This window comes from Sinohyriopsis cumingii, chromosome 3 (assembly GCF_028554795.1).
Source record: "Sinohyriopsis cumingii isolate HCF-2022 chromosome 3, ASM2855479v2, whole genome shotgun sequence".
Taxonomy (NCBI): Eukaryota; Metazoa; Mollusca; class Bivalvia; order Unionida; family Unionidae; genus Sinohyriopsis; species Sinohyriopsis cumingii.
In genome coordinates this window covers 12,855,617-12,873,166 of record NC_142963.1, presented here as the reverse complement: position 1 = coordinate 12,873,166, position 17,550 = coordinate 12,855,617, and the positions used below count along the sequence as shown (strand labels likewise).

At 32.8% G+C, this 17,550-nt stretch overlaps 1 protein-coding gene across 1 annotated transcript in view; it reads left to right on the top strand.

Annotated features, from left to right (window-relative positions):
* LOC149802467 (uncharacterized) overlaps positions 1–17,550 on the top strand; it is a 512,180-nt gene that overhangs the window by 433,948 nt on the left and 60,682 nt on the right. The window contains exons 104-108 of the mRNA XM_089951513.1: positions 2,666–2,848; positions 6,041–6,190; positions 11,018–11,200; positions 15,280–15,402; positions 15,755–15,955. Coding sequence (XP_089807639.1) covers positions 2,666–2,848; positions 6,041–6,190; positions 11,018–11,200; positions 15,280–15,402; positions 15,755–15,955 — 840 coding nt within the window. The remainder of the gene's footprint in view (positions 1–2,665; positions 2,849–6,040; positions 6,191–11,017; positions 11,201–15,279; positions 15,403–15,754; positions 15,956–17,550) is intronic.

Below are 17,550 nucleotides of genomic sequence, written 5' to 3'. Positions count from 1 at the left end.
TACCTAGTTATATACTGTACATAATTATAATACAGTACCTGAATATATTGTACATAGTTATATTCTGTACTTAATTATAATACAGTACCTGAATATATTGTACATAGTTATATACTGTACATAATTATAATACAGTACCTGAATATATACTATACCTAGTTATATACTGTACATAATTATAATATAGTACCTGAATATATTGTACATAGTTATATTCTGTACTTAATTATAATACAGTACCTGAATATATTGTACATAGTTATATACTGTACATAATTATAATACAGTACCTGAATATATACTATACCTAGTTATATACTGTACATAATTATAATATAGTACCTGAATATATTGTACATAGTTATATTCTGTACTTAATTATAATACAGTACCTGAATATACACTAAACCTAGTTATATACTGTACATAATTATAATACAGTACCTGAATATATACTATACCTAGTTATATACTGTACTTAATTATATTCTGTATATGATTTTCAGTTCAATAATTTTTTTACTTTTAATCACTTTTTGACACAATTGCTGTAAGTTCTAATAACATTGTTATCTATATTGTCGTTAACTCTTGGTAAATAACTGCATCTACATGATGTGTAATTTTTGTCATAAAGTGGCTGGTAACTAAATTATACTTCCTATGTTTTAATCTGGTAGTAAATGACTTACCCAGTCACATAAGTTGCTCAGATGCTTTGAAAATGTCTTATGTCCATTACATTGTCAATCACTATTGTGGAGGATATTGTCATATATTAACTGTTTGGTGGCAACAACACAAAGTTGTGTGCACATTCATTTGATCCATATCTTGAATATTTTTAAAACAATTTTCATCAAAACTTTTTTCATATACAGTATCAAAAACTTGATAATTTGAAATAGATTATCAGTTATAGAACTGTGACCCATATGTGTGTGTGTATATATATATATATATATATATATATATATATATATATATATATATATATATATACACACACACACACACACATATGTGTGTGTGTGTGTGTGTGTGTGTGTGTGTGTGTGTGTGTTATTGCATATGCACACTCCTATATTGTAATATATATGGTAAAACCTATCTTGAAAGACTACTGACTTGAGTGACCATCTGTCCTGAGAGACCAGATTATTGATCATATAATATTATGACATTTCATGAAAGACCACCTGACTTGCAAGACCACTTACTGTTGGCAGATGGGGTGGTCTTTCAAGACAGGTTCTAAGGTACTTTAGATAGTGTAAAATTATGATAATATCTATGTAAAGTCATTGTTTTAATTAGCACTGTCTGCATATAGTTATTTGTAATATCTATGTAAAGTCATTGTTTAAATTAGTACTGTCTGCATACAGTTATTTGTAATATCCATGTATCATTAGTGATATGTTTAAGAATGGTGGTATTTGTATCAGAATGTAGGTATTTGTAAATGGTAAGTATTTGTATCAGAAGGTAGGTATTTGTATTAGAATGTTGGTATTTGTATTAGAATGTTGGTATTTGTATCAAAATGTAGGTATTTCTATCAGAATGTAGGTATTTGTATTAGAATGTTGGTATTTGTATCAAAACATAGGTATTTGTATCAGAATATTGGTATTTGTATCAGAATGTAGGTATTTGTATTAGAATATTGGTATTTGTATCAAAATGTAGGTATTTCTATCAGAATGTAGGTATTTGTATTAGAATGTTGGTATTTGTATCAAAACATAGGTATTTGTATCAGAATATTGGTATTTGTATCAGAATGTAGGTATTTGTATTAGAATATAGGTATTTGTATTAGAATGTAGGTATTTGTATTAGAATGTAGGTATTTGTATTAGAATATAGGTATTTGTATTAGAATATAGGTATTTGTATTAGAATATAGGTATTTGTATTAGAATGTTGGTATTTGTATTAGAATATAGGTATTTGTATTAGAATATAGGTATTTGTATTAGAATGTTGGTATTTGTATCAAAACATAGGTATTTGTATCAGAATATTGGTATTTGTATCAGAATGTAGGTATTTGTATTAGAATATAGGTATTTGTATTAGAATATAGGTATTTGTATTAGAATATAGGTACTTGTATTAGAATATAGGTATTTGTATCAGAATATAGGTATTTGTATTAGAATGTTGGTATTTGTATCAGAATGTAGGTATTTGTAAATGGCAAGTATTTTTGTGAGCATGTAGTTCTTCACATCAGAATGGAGGTATTTGTACAATGTAGGTATACCATTAAGATGTTTTATTAATGATAGCAAATATGAAAGAAACTAAAAAGATCGAGATAAGTAGATAATCACACTAATTATTACTCAGGAACAGAACAGACACCAAAAGGTCACATCTAATGTATAATTAATTATTGTATAGAAATTCTTGATGACCTAAGTGTATTTATGTTTAGTAAATGTTGACTTTATATATGTGCTTATAATCCAGATTGCTTAGTATTTGTGTATAGACTTTTACATCATCATGGTAGTTGAATACTATAGGTCTGACATAATGCTTAACTGACCTGTTTTTAACCTATCACCTGGAGTCTATTATACGGTAAAAGGAGATTGGTTATGTGTTTATTCTTTGATATAACATATACATGGATATACTTTATTATTTCTAGATTACTGTGCGTGCTTATCGACAAGCCTTCGTCGATCAGTATGGCACCACAACAGTACGAGTTATTGTTTTGCGTAATGAGGCAGACCCAGTCTTCAGTCACGGTGACCTAGTTTTCACTCTACCTGAAAATCAGATAGTGGCAGCAGTGTTTGGAAGAGTTACAGCAACGGATGCAGATATGGTAATAATAGTTTTTGTAAACTTAAAACTGGGCTTTTCAAACATCTTAGAAAAAAAAGTATTTCCCTTTCTCTTGTTTTCACTAGAATTTCTATTCAGTTCTGTATCATATAGTTGGCAGCTATTGAGAGCATGGTCCATGCAACCTTAATAATCCTTGAATATGAGGTCTTGCCATGAAAACTCATTGAATATAGAAAAAAGCTGGTTTTATTCTTGAAATGTTCTTGAATTTGCTGGAAAAGCCCTCTAAAAACTTTTTTAATTTATCTGAGGACTATTACAGTTAAACATACTTGGGACAGAGGGAAGGTGCTTTCAACGTGGATGCAACTTAAAATTCTGTATCGTTTTCACATGAAATCTTTAAGTAACCAGAAAACCCTAGGATATACTTTCTAAAATCTGCCTTCACTGCATGCTATGCATGTTGAAATGAAACAGTCCTAGGTACCATGCATGTTGAAATGAAACATCCCTAGGTACCATGCATGTTTAATTGGAACAGCCCTAGGTAACATGCAAGTTGAAATGAAACAGCCCAGGGTACCATGCATGTTGAAATGAAACAGCCCTGGGCACCATGCATGTTGAAATGAAACAGCCCTGGGTACCATGCATGTTGAAATGAAACAGTCCTTGGTACCATGCATGTTGAAATGAAACAGTCCTTGGTACCAAATGTTTAAATGGAGCAGCACTGAGTGAATACAAGAATGTCAAAACTGAATAAAAACATGACTTTTAATTTCAGATTTTGTAGAAAAAAATAGTGTCCCCCCCAAAATGAATATATAAATAAGTAATAAGCTTGCAGTGGCACACAATTAGTTGAGTGTTTTCTATAGTTTGTACCTCTCTGTACCAATTTACACAGTGATGAACATTATAGTTCAGCCTGGTCTCCCAGTTCAACTCAACCAGCCCATGAAGTCTGTATTTACCATTATTTAATTTCCTATTGGAGAAATCAGAAAATATGCACATGCAAAATAATAACAAAATCAATCATAGTACTTTATAACAGTTTAATAATTGTCGGGTCACCGAAAGTTATTTTCTTTACATGCCTATGTCTTAGGACATGGAAAAATTATTTGTTCGTGTCCCATGATTTACAGACATTACTGTAGTCAACAAAAAGACCTCAAAACTGTCATGTTTAGACATTGGCCTGCAGATAAGCTGACCTCCCTTCTTACAGGCCTTTATATTTTCCCAAATTATTCAGCTTATACGCAAGTATATACAGTAGTATTGCACTTACTTGCATTATGTGGTCTTAATGTGTAAGTAGTACTGCACTTAATTGCACTCTGTGATCTTAATATATAATTAGTAAAGCAAGTACATGTACTTGCACTGTCTGAAGTGCTAATATTGAAATGGTGATGCATATATTTGCACTCTGTGGTCTTAATATTTTGAAGGTAATACATTTGTTTGCAACTGCTCTGGTGGCCTAGTGGTTATATCATCCGCCTCAGATGCAGGAGGTCACAGGTTGCCCTAAACAAACTGGACAACTGGTGCACATGCAATGGCATGGTGGTAAATACTGGTAAAACTAAAATATTACTTATCACAACACTTTAAAAAAGGAAAAATCTTGATAGTGATGAACTATGTCTGACATGGAAGGATAACAATTTGCAAATAATCTTTCATCATAGACTACTTGGTGTTTTGGTAGATAATAACCTATCATGAACTGAACATACATATCAAACATGTCAGTAAAAAAAAGTCAATTCAAGTAGGATAAGACATTTTCTCCCTGAAAGGCACAGAAAACTATTTTATAACAGTTACATACAAGCCTATTTAGACTACTGTAATACAGTATGGGGTAATTCAAATGATAAAAGCATAGCAAAGCTGACACATCTTCAAAAAAGAGCATTTGGGCTAATATCAATCCAGAAATAAAGCAAGGAAATTTTGATGGTAAGTTAAAAATATTACCTATTAAAGACCGAATCCACTTGAGAAAATAAATATTACAGATGACTTGAGACTGGCTGAAATAAGTGTGCCACAGAGCTGCACAAAAATGTCTTACTGACTAACTTGGCACTAATGAAGGGCATAAGGTCAAATGATACAAAATTGGACTTTCCTTGACGAACAGCTGTTGATAAATAAGAAACATTTAGCTGACTGACATATATACATGTATATTTATGTACAGTCTTATGGCTGACCTGTATACATGTATATTTATGTACAGTCTTATGGCTGACCTGTATACATGTATATTTATGTACAGTCTTATGGCTGACCTGTATACATGTATATTTATGTACAGTCTTATGACTGACCTATATACATGTATATGTATGTACAGTCTTATGACTGACCTATATACATGTATATTTATGTAGTCTTATAACTGACCTATATACATGTATATTTGTGTACAGTCTCATGACTGACCTGTATACATGTATATTTATGAGCATTTTTAAGACTGATCTCTGTACATGTATTTCTGTGTACATTCTACATAAAAATTGACAATTTTACCATGAGCTATAAAAGATTTACAATGAACTTTACAAAATCTTTAGGCTTTGAATAAACTATTAAAAAATCAGTTCATTTAATATGAATTATAAAAAATAAATAGATTTCCCAAATACTATACAAAATCAATGGATTTATAAGGAACTATACAAAATCAAAAGAGTTACAATAAACTATACAAAATCTGTAGATATACAATGAAATATGCATTTCCCACAAACTATACAAAATCCATAGATTTTCAATGAAGCATAAAAGATCAGTAGATTTACAATGAACTATACAAAACTCAATAGGTTTACAATCAACTGAACAAAAGTAATGGATTTACAATGAAATATAACAAATGAAAAGATTTACAATGAACTGTACAAAATCAACAGATTTACAATAAACTATACAAAAATCCATAGATTTACAAAGAACTATAAAAAATGTTACAATGACTGTACAAAATCCATAGATTTACAATAAACTATACAAAATCAGTGGATTCACAATGAACTATACAAAATCCATAGATTTACAATGAACAATACAAAGATAATAGATTGACAATGAATGATGCAATTCATCATAAAACCTTTTTGCACTTCGTACACATACACTTTTTTATTTTTCCATCTGTCTCTTTTCCTATTTATGCCAGTGTGTGATTGTGTTTCAGGGTCGAAATGGTGCAATACTGTACAGTATTAGAGCTAGTGATGGCATTCCTGCTCAGGCCATAGAGTATGTCTATGTCAATCCGATTGCTGGAGAACTCAGCATCCTGAAACAACTCAGTAGTGATACACAGCAGCCTGATAGATATGTGGTAAGTACATAACCGTAAATGAATATCTTAATGTCATGATATCTTCAATATGCTCTGTTTAATAACTCACATTTGCTCATGTATTGACCCTAAATAACTCACATTTGCTCATGTATTGATCGTAAATAGCTCACATTTGCTCATGTATTGACCCTAAATAACTTGCATTTGCTCATGTATTGACCCTAAATAACAGATTTGTTCATGTATTAACTCTAAATAACTCAACATTTGCTCATGTACTGATCATAAATAACTCACATTTGCTCATGAATTGACCCTAGATAACTCACTTTTGCTCATATATTGACCCTATTTTTAACTGCTAACATTGTACTGACAACTCTGACTCACTTCTGATCAAGTCAAACATAACAAGTGTCCAGCATATCTGCAATGGCATTGTAAAATCCATTTCTAATTTAAAGCCTGTTTAAGGAAAAATAAAGGCCAAATTTTTGAAGGGTGTGCATTTTGTTTTAATGCCACTGTTATGCATAATTTAGTCTTTAACCCACACCCCCAAAAACTATGCAAGAGCACAGAGTAGAAAGGTAACATGGTAAGAATAGAATTTTGTTGGATTCATTGTTATTTATATCTCATGCATGCCAAATACACCATTCTTCTGTTAAACCTTTCTCTTGTATTGGGCTTTCAATATTGTCAGTGTTTTGGTTTTGAAAATGTTACAAGTGGTGAAGTTGCATCATCTGAGGTTTTCCCACCAGACTACAGAAAATGATTGAAAGCGGTGATTACTCAGCAAAGCAGATTTTTAATGTCAACAAAGCCGGACTATACGGGAAGAAAATGCCTGACTACATTTTGGTGGAAGAAAAGACTGTGCCCACTTCTAAAGATGCTAAAGACCACTTAACACTTATCCTGGGAGGCAGTGCACAAGTTGATTGCAATTTGAAGCCTCTCTTCATTTGTCCTTCTGAAAATCCCAGGACCTTGAAGGGGTATGAATGATCGGAATTGCCCATCTACTGCTAATAAGAAAGGTTGGATGACCAGTGCAGTATTCAAGCAATACTTTGAGATGGACCTGCATTGTGAGTTGAAAAACTATTGCCAGAGAGAAGGCATTCCATTCAAAATCTTATTACCTTTAGACAATGCCCCCCAGCCATCCTAGAACTATTGAAGTCTATTCTGACAACATTAAAGTCATAGACTTGCCAACAAATACCACATCCCTTTTGCAAGCAATGGATCAGGGTGTCATAAAGGCTTTCAAATCATATTATCTGTGGTCAGTTTTAAATGATTTGGTAAAGCAAACAAATGAATGGAACATCACAGTGAAAGATTACTGGAAGGCATTTAACATCAAGGATGCCTGGCAGTTTGTAAAAATGTCATGGCAGGCAATTTCATTACATGGCATGAATAGCATTTGGAAAAACTTTGTCCTCAATTGTATCATTCTTCTGATGGCTTAGATATTGAAGACATCATTGCATTTGCAAATAAGGCTTGTATAAACACCGCAAACAAAGTCAGACTGGCAAAGGGACATTACAATTGATTGACATCAAGCAGCTTTTGGAATCCTACACTGAGGAGTTGACAAATGAAGACCTGTTGGATTTTGAACAAGAATGTTTGAATGAAAAACAAAAAACATTTGCCAGCCAGCAAGAGGCTTGTGAGCAGCAACATGCTCATCAGACTATGACATTGAAAGTTTTGTCTTAATGTGTCACTGCTGCTTGCACTTGAATGGAGGATAATGATCCAGATACAGACGGGATCAGTGCCCAATGAGTTAATGGAGGATAATGATCCAGATGCAGACGGGATCAGTGCCCAATGAGTTAATGGAGGATAATGATCCAGATGCAGACGGGATCAGCGCCCAATGAGTTAATGGAGGATAATGATCCAGATACAGATGGGATCAGTGCCCAATGAGTTAATGGAGGATAATGATCCAGATACAGACGGGATCAGTGCCCAATGAGTTAATGGAGGATAATGATCCAGATACAGATGGGATCAGTGCCCAATGAGTTAATGGAGGATAATGATCCAGATACAGACGGGATCAGTGCCCAATGAGTTAATGGAGGATAATGATCCAGATACAGACGGGATCAGTGCCCAATGAGTTAATGGAGGATAATGATCCAGATACAGACGGGATCAGTGCCCAATGAGTTAATGGAGGATAATGATCCAGATACAAATCGAAGTTCACTTTAACTCATTCAGCCCCAGCACTGTTATCAGTATCTCTGCTGCCTTGCCCCAGAAGCACTAAGCTGTGTCTAGCTGCTTTGTGCCCCAGAGAGTTTTTACCTGTTTGAAAAATTTTGAAAATATCGTGCACGTGCATTCACTCTTACCTTAATTTCTCTTCTTATATCCAATTAAAATCCACGAATTTTTCACCATTTATTCCAAATGAATTTGTCTACAAAGTGATGTATTTTTTTCTTCCTATTTATCCAAGTCTTTCACAACTTATTTATACAGAATTTACAAAATGATGTGCAACATTTATCCGCAAGAACTTTATCATCATCGCTGTCAACATCCTCATCTTCAGGTGATTCAATCTCAGAAATTCTATGTCCGAATCTAAATCTCAAAATATCCAACTGCTGAACATATCTTTCCTCAGCTTGCTCAATATTTTCAAGATCAAACCCGAGAAACTCCTCATTTTTGCTCTCATCAAAAATCACTCTTACGTCCGCCATCATTTACGATTGTTCATGAACAGAACACGTGTAGTGAAACTGCTCTCAAACAGTAACCCTTGGCTTCTGAACAATTCAAATTTCCACAAATGAAAGTAAAATCATTTCTGATTTGATTTAGTAGTTGTTTTGTTCTTGGAATAAACCCATTTCAAACCAATCAGAGATGTTGTATCTAACACACATTCATCATGCCTGGAGATGGGATTGGCCATTGAATGCAGTAAACAATTCACGACTACAGGCAGGATCAGCCAATGAATGCAGAAACCAGTTCATGCCTACAGACGGGATCAGGGCTGAATGAGTTAATGGAGGATAATGATCCAGATACGAATCAAAGTTCACTTATCTACCTACATACCTACCTGCTTACCTACCTACATACCTGCTTACCATCATACCTGCTTACCTACCTACCTACCTACCTACCTACCTGCTTACCTACCTATGTATTTGCATACATGCATGCATGCCGCTAATGACATGCATGTTTATGTAAAAATGAAGGTTCTATAATGTTGATGTGTTTTATGATAAGAGCAATTAATTCTAAGATGTTTTTTGCTACAGCTATATGGTCTTAAAATAAATAACATAAAAAACAAAACCTACTCATTTCATAAAATCAACAATTTAAGTCAAATAATTCTAAATAAATTCCAGAGTAGTATGTGCTTTGTGTCAATAGTCTTGGATGAGCTGATATGCCAACAGTCTTGATGTATCACAATGATATAATCCAGAATGTCTTTGAATGAATCCACAATAATTCCAAAATAGTGATTTAGTTTAAAGTCAATGAGCACTTTGTGATTCCAATAAATAATTTAAATGCAGTAGATAAATCCTCTCACATTATAACTGAACACAATTAAAAGTGATTCAACTAGACAAATGTTAAAATAAGAATACGTTTGATGTAAACAACCTTATATACATCCCCACTTGATCAATATCACAATAACCTTTCCTGAAAAACTCAATCATTTTAATGAAAAATGACCCCAACCTTTAAACAAATTTTTAAACAAGGTCAGATCTGTTTAACCAAATTATTTTAGCAAATAGTCTGACAAACATCCAGTAGACCATGGTTTTTGAAAGGGAAAAACCAACTCACATCTAAGTAAACATGTTACTTTCAAATGAGTCTTATCTTAAAATATAATCTACAATCATGGACAGAATTTAGCTATGTTTGTGTTATTTACAAATTGATCATTACAATCTACAATCATGGATAAAAGTTAAACACACTATAGAGATGCATAAAGCTTTGGTTACATTCCTCCTTTACCAATTTCCTTTATAATTACTTTATAATGATTCTGACACCTGTATAAATTTAACTTTGCAAAACAATTTGAGATGAAAAGAATTAAATTACTTGATGTGTTTGTACTCTGACAAACATCCAGTAGACCATGGTTTTTGAAAGGGAAAAACCAACTCACATCTAAGTAAACATGTTACTTTCAAATGAGTCTTATCTTAAAATATAATCTACAATCATGGACAGAATTTAGCTATGTTTGTGTTATTTACAAATTGATCATTACAATCTACAATCATGGATAAAAGTTAAACACACTATAGAGATGCATAAAGCTTTGGTTACATTCCTCCTTTACCAATTTCCTTTATAATTACTTTATAATGATTCTGACACCTGTATAAATTTAACTTTGCAAAACAATTTGAGATGAAAAGAATTAAATTACTTGATGTGTTTGTACTGTGACAAGAAAAAACCTATAAACTGTCCCACATTTATGTATTGGCAAGATAGGCAAATGCAATGTATTAAAATGAAATTTACACCAGACAGGTTCATTTCCTTCCAGCAGGTAGGCTGTCTGATCTGCCCTCTCATGTTGGCAAATTCTTTTTCTTGCCCACCACAAACACTTAAACTTATAATAATAATAATACAATAAGTCTAATTTAGAAATATCTTCTGGTAATTATGTCACACTCTTTAAAATTTAGTATTGTTTACATTTATTACTTCTGTGTATATGGCATCAGATAATTAATAATCATACTTTAAATTGTTTTAATGTGAACATGTGCAAAGTACTTTCATGAAAACATCATCATGGTTTTGTAGGTAACAGTGGTCGCTGCAGACAATGGAGTCCCGAGTCGATCGGCAAGTGTCAGAATAACAGTCAATATAATTCGAAACAAGAACAGACCAGTCTTTAATCCGGCTGCATATGAGACAACAATATCTGAATTCCTGCCTATTGGTGCCCTGGTCCTCAAAGTAAATGCTACAGATGCTGATTTGGTAAGAATACCAACCATTCTCATTATTTTCTCCATGCTTTTTAAACAAAACGTGAAAGGCCTGTGTTTTTTTTTCAAGAATTAGAAAAGTAACAATTGCTATTTGTCTAATATGATTACTGTGTATGATAGGAATGATTTTATTTTGTAATAATGTTATAGGCTATTGCATTTGTATAGGAAAATATAGGAGTACAGTATAATTCAGAAAAATTATGTTCATATTTTTCTATACAAATGTTGTAACCTTTTTATTATATACTGCTTTTTTCTATCTACCTAAGACTAAATATATGTGTTGTTGTTCCTTCAGTAATTACTAGTAATGACATTTCTCCTTGCAAGAAAGGCTATATATGGTAGCCAGTATGGAGGAAGAACCTGGGAAATCCCTGGTAAGAACCATGTAAACACGGGAAGCTACTGGCAAGTTAGGCTATTCATTGTTAATTAGTTGATTAGGCAAGTTATTAAGTATTCATTGCTAATTAGTTGATTAGGCAATTTATTAGTTTATCCATTGCTAATTAGTTGATTAGGCAAGTTATTAAGTATTCATTGCTAATTAGTTGATTAGGCAATTTATTAGTTTATCCATTGCTAATTAGTTGATTAGGCAAGTTATTAAGTATTCATTGCTAATTAGTTGATTATGAAAGTTCTTAGGCCATTCATTGTGAACACTTGGAATATATGCTTATATATGAATACAAGATCATACTGACATCTTTTTGCATGCATGGAGAAGCAAACAAGTTTAATTCCACTACAGTGCTGAAGATTGCACACAGCAATTAAGTATTATGCAATAAAACAAAGCCATTGAAAGCAAACAGTATTTGAAGAGTTCTGTCAGGTTAAATTTCAATCTGTCAACTATCACAAACTTGAAGTAAAATCTACTTGGTGTTTCTGATCCTATGGAGTCCTCTGTTGACTAGATTCTGATGGTATGTGAGTTCTTTAAATAACTTGCTGTCCCTTAGTGTAAACAGATTGCTGTAGCAGTCTTGATTCTGATGGTATGTGAGTTCTTTAAATAACTTGCTGTCCCTTAGTGTAAACAGATTGCTGTAGCAGTCTTCAGTGTTTTCAAAGTAAATCACTGAGACAGACACTAACACATTTTAAAGAAAATGGCAACATCCTTTAGTGCCATCTTAATGCATGGGACTTCCAAATTTATGTCTGAACACCTGAAACCATGCTTTAATGAGATCTTCTTCTGGTTTAGTTAAATGTAGATAATGACAGTGAAGATGTAATGTTAGATATGGTTTCAGTTGACTTGAAGATATAAGCTAATTAATGCAAAATGGGTTGTCTCTGGAGACCTGAAGCCATCTACCTTAAGCTAATAATGCAAAGTTTTGTAGTAATGTTATGGGCATTTGTATAGGAAAATATAGGAGTAAAGCATAATTCAAAAAAAACATGTTCATATTTTTCTGTACAAATTTTGTAACCTTTTTATTAAATATATATTGGACTCAAACAGTGTTGAAAATATCACAGGCAAGTCCACTTAACACTGGATTTCTGAGTTGTACACCCCATGTACAACTATACTAATTCCTATAGTCCACATGTCCTGGAAGATGGAATAATAAACACTGAATTATGAATGGCTGAAACTGGCTATAGTTCCTGTTGCAGCTGTGGTGCACATTCTCAAAAAGTATTCCATGAGAAACCAGCATAAAGATCCAGTCATATTAGTATGTTCCCCCAGAAAAGAGTTACCTGTAGCAGCACACCATGTATTATGTCTCATGAACTTCATATTGACTGCATTCTTTTATCATCCTTTATTGCCAGTGTGAACAGTGGCCATATAGTTGATGACTTGAACAGTGGCCATATTGTTGATATGAACAGTGGCCATATTGTTGATGACTTGAACAGTGGCCATATTGTTGATATGAACAGTGGCCATATTGTTGATATGAACAGTGGCCATATAGTTGATGACTTCAATAGTGGCCATATTGTTGATGACTTCAATAGTGGCCATATTGTTGATATGAACAGTGGCCATATTGTTGATGTGAACAGTGACTCTATTATTGATAATGAACTGTGGCCATTTTGTTGATATGAACAGTGGCCATATAGTTGATGACTTCAATAGTGGCCATATTGTTGATGACTTCAATAGTGGCCATATTGTTGATATGAACAGTGGCCATATTGTTGATATGAACAGTGGCCATATTGTTGATGTGAACAGTGACTATATTGTTGATGACATGAACTGTGGTCATATTGTTGATATATGGACTGTGGCCATATTGTTGATATATGAGCTGTGGCCATATTGTTGATATACGAACTGTGGCCATACTATTGATATATGAACTGTGGCCTTATTATTGATATATGAACTGTAGCCATATTGTTGATATACGAACTGTGGCCATATTGTTGATATATGAGCTGTGGCCATATTGTTGATACATGAACTGTGGCCATATTGTTGATATATGAACTGTGGCCTTATTATTGATATATGAGCTGTGGCCATATTGTTGATATACGAACTGTGGCCATATTGTTGATATATGAACTGTGGCCATATTGTTGATATATGAACTGTGGCCATATTGTTGATATATAAACTGTGGCCATATTGTTGATATATGAACTGTGGCCATATTGTTGATATATAAACTGTGGCCATATTGTTGATATATGAACTGTGGCCTTATTATTGATATATGAACTGTGGCCATATTGTTGATATATGAACTGTGGCCTTATTATTGATATATGAACTGTGGCCATATTGTTGATATATGAACTGTGGCCTTATTATTGATATATGAGCTGTGGCCTTATTATTGATATATGAACTGTGGCCATATTGTTGATATATGAACTGTGGCCTTATTATTGATATATGAGCTGTGGCCTTATTATTGATATATGAACTGTGGCCATATTGTTGATATATGAACTGTGGCCTTATTATTGATATATGAGCTGTGGCCTTATTATTGATATATGAACTGTGGCCATATTGTTGATATATGAACTGTGGCCTTATTATTGATATATGAACTGTGGCCATATTGTTGATATATAAACTGTGGCCATATTGTTGATATATGAACTGTGGCCATATTATTGATATATGAACTGTGGCCATATTGTTGATATATGAACTGTGGCCATATTGTTGATATATGAACTGTGGCCATATTGTTGATATATGAACAGTGACATCATTACCTTTTGCAACTAAATACCAATACTTTTTCTAACTAAATACCATTATCTTTTGGAACTAAATATCATTACCTTTTGTAACTTAATACCATTACCTTTTGTAACTAAATATCAATACCTTTAGGAACTAAATATCAATACCTTTTATAGCTAAATAACATTACCTTTTGTAGCTAAATATCAATACCTTTTGTAACTAAATACCATTACATTTTTTAACTAAACATCATTACCTTTTGCAACTAAATACCATTACCTTTTGTAAATAAATATCAATACCTTTTGTAACTGAATGCCATTACCTTTTGTAACTAAATATCATTACCTTTTGTAGCAAAATACCATTACCTTTTGTACCTAAATACCATTACCTTTTGTAGCAAAATACCATTACCTTTTTTAACTAAACATCAATACCTTTTGAAACTAAATACCATTACCTTTTGTAACTAAATATCATTACCTTTTGTAACTAAATATCATTACCTTTTGTAACTAAATACCATTACCTTTTGTAGCAAAATACCATTACCTTTTGTAACTAAACATCAATACCTTTTGTAACTAAATACCATTACCTTTTGTTACTAAATATCATTACCTTTTGTAACTAAATAGCATTACCTTTTGTAACTAAATACCATTACCTTTTGTAGCAAAATACCATTACATTTTGTAACTAAATATCATTACCTTTTGTAACTAAATATCATTACCTTTTGTAACTAAATACCATTACCTTTTGTAGCAAAATACCATTACCTTTTGTAACTAAATATCAATACCTTTTGTAGCTAAATACAATTACCATTTATATTATTGTATGTACAGTTGTAATCAATCTTTTTCCAGCAAACTATCACATACAGAATCCAGTCCAGTACTCCAAGTGATGCTTATTTTGAGATCAACCCAGGCAATGGAGTTATCAGTGTGTCAAACAGTTTGACTGGTACCAGCACAGAATATTTCACTGTAAGTTTGTCTATACCATAATTTGCTAAGTATAATGTCCATCTAACATTGCATTCCTGATTTTAGAAATCAGAGTCTGTAAGAATCACATGGTCTAGTTTTTGGTATTACATGCTTATTGTAGATATAATGTTAAAATGTCATTAACAGTGTTTGATATAGAACCCCTAATCATAGTCATTTGCTCATTTGTTTACTTTGTTAGACTTCAAGTTAATTGCTGCTGTTAAATTTCATATCAGTTTAACATAGCATGTTATATAAGTAAAAGTAGAATTGTTTTTCTAAACTTTGAAACATTCATCATGTTTTTTAATTTAATGCTTAGGTTAAATTGTATTCTGAATTGCAGTTGATAGTTGAGGCAATAGATGCCCCCCCAGCAAATGCTACTCCAAAGACAGGCACCGCTCGTGTTACCATTCGTATACTGCATAATCCCAATGCTCCAGTGTTTGAGAGAAGTTTGTACAACGTTACCATCTCTGAATACACAGGCATACAGTCCACCCAGATTATCCGTGTTGTGGCCACAGATGCTGACCCTGCTGATGTGAGTTTCTAGCAGCTATTGCCATTTTATTCTAAAACTCAGCAGTGTGTTTGGAAGCTCTTAGCACTGGAAACTTTTGCAGTGTTTATATTTTTGTTTTAATCTTAGTTTTGGCTCAGAGTTGTATGAATCCTATTCATGTCAGAGTTGTATAAATCACATTCATGTCAAGTGCAGAGTTGTATGAATCCCATTCATGTCAGAGTTGAATGAATCACATTCATGTCAAGTGCAGAGTTTTAGTCAAGTGAGATAGAATTATTTTTTTCAGCTCACTTTAGAATCCTGTGGATAATATACCACCTGAAAAAATTGTGTACTCTTTAAAAGAATTTGTACCATTAACAAATTCTGAACCTATATTTGAAGGATTTTTTTTTATTATCTTGATCTTCTTTTTTAAAGAATATTTACAGTTATCTTTTATTTTTAGGACTACATGTTTACATTTATTTGGCAGGGGTTGAGCTTCCTAGGGCTTCATGCAATTGTTATCTTTACAGAATAAAACTTTGAATCAGTAATATATAGTCATTACAGTGCTGGCATGCCATTAAGCCCCATAGGTACATACATACATACAGACAGACAGACAGACACACACGCACATGAATATACATGCATGCATACATACATATGTACATACATACATACATGCATGCATGCATACATGCATGCATACATACATACATACATACATACATACATACATGTTCCTTTCTAGAATTATTCTTATACTATACCATTTGCACTGTGTAGTTTTTATTTCCCAAAATTGTATACAGTGTTGCCTTCTTTATAATGGTCTTCATACAGTGGAACACATTCATATCAAGTTTATCAATTTCCTCCATGTGACATAATTTTTTTTGTGAACTCAGCTAAGAAGTATTTTGATAAAGTACCAGCAGTAGTGTTCTTGAAAGAAATAGGTCTGTACACAAATTCAACAATTTTATTTCAAGGATTTTGTATTTGTTACCTACATCTATTTTTGTATAAACTTTTTGAAGAGTTGTAACAAAATGAGGGGTTGTATACTGAGGGACCTATTTATTGACTTGTAGTGATATAATGAGGGATTGAATACTTTGTAGTGATATAATGAGGGATTGCATACTGTGTAGTGATATAATGAGGGATTGCATACTTTGTAGTGATATAATGAGGGATTGCATACTTTGTAGTGATATGAGGGATTGCATACTGTGTAGTGATATAATGAGGGTCTGCATACTGTTTAGCAATATAATGAGAGTCTGCATACTATGTAGTGATAAACTGAAGGTCTGTATACTGTGTAGTGATATAATTAGGGGCTGTATACTGAGGGACCTGTTGATTGACCTTTTCAGACATATTGATAACCTTTCAGTGTATACACAACTCAAGACCAGAAATCTCTTCAAATTGGTATATTTTGTGATTACCTACATAAAAATAATATGTACATTAATCTATCTCTAACTGACCGCTTCGGTGGCCCAGTGGTTTGAGTGCCACCTTGGATGTGGGAGGTCTGGATTTGAACCCCAGCCAAGTCATACCAAAGACTAATAAAAATGGTACTAGCAGCTGCCTCTGTTGGCGCTCAG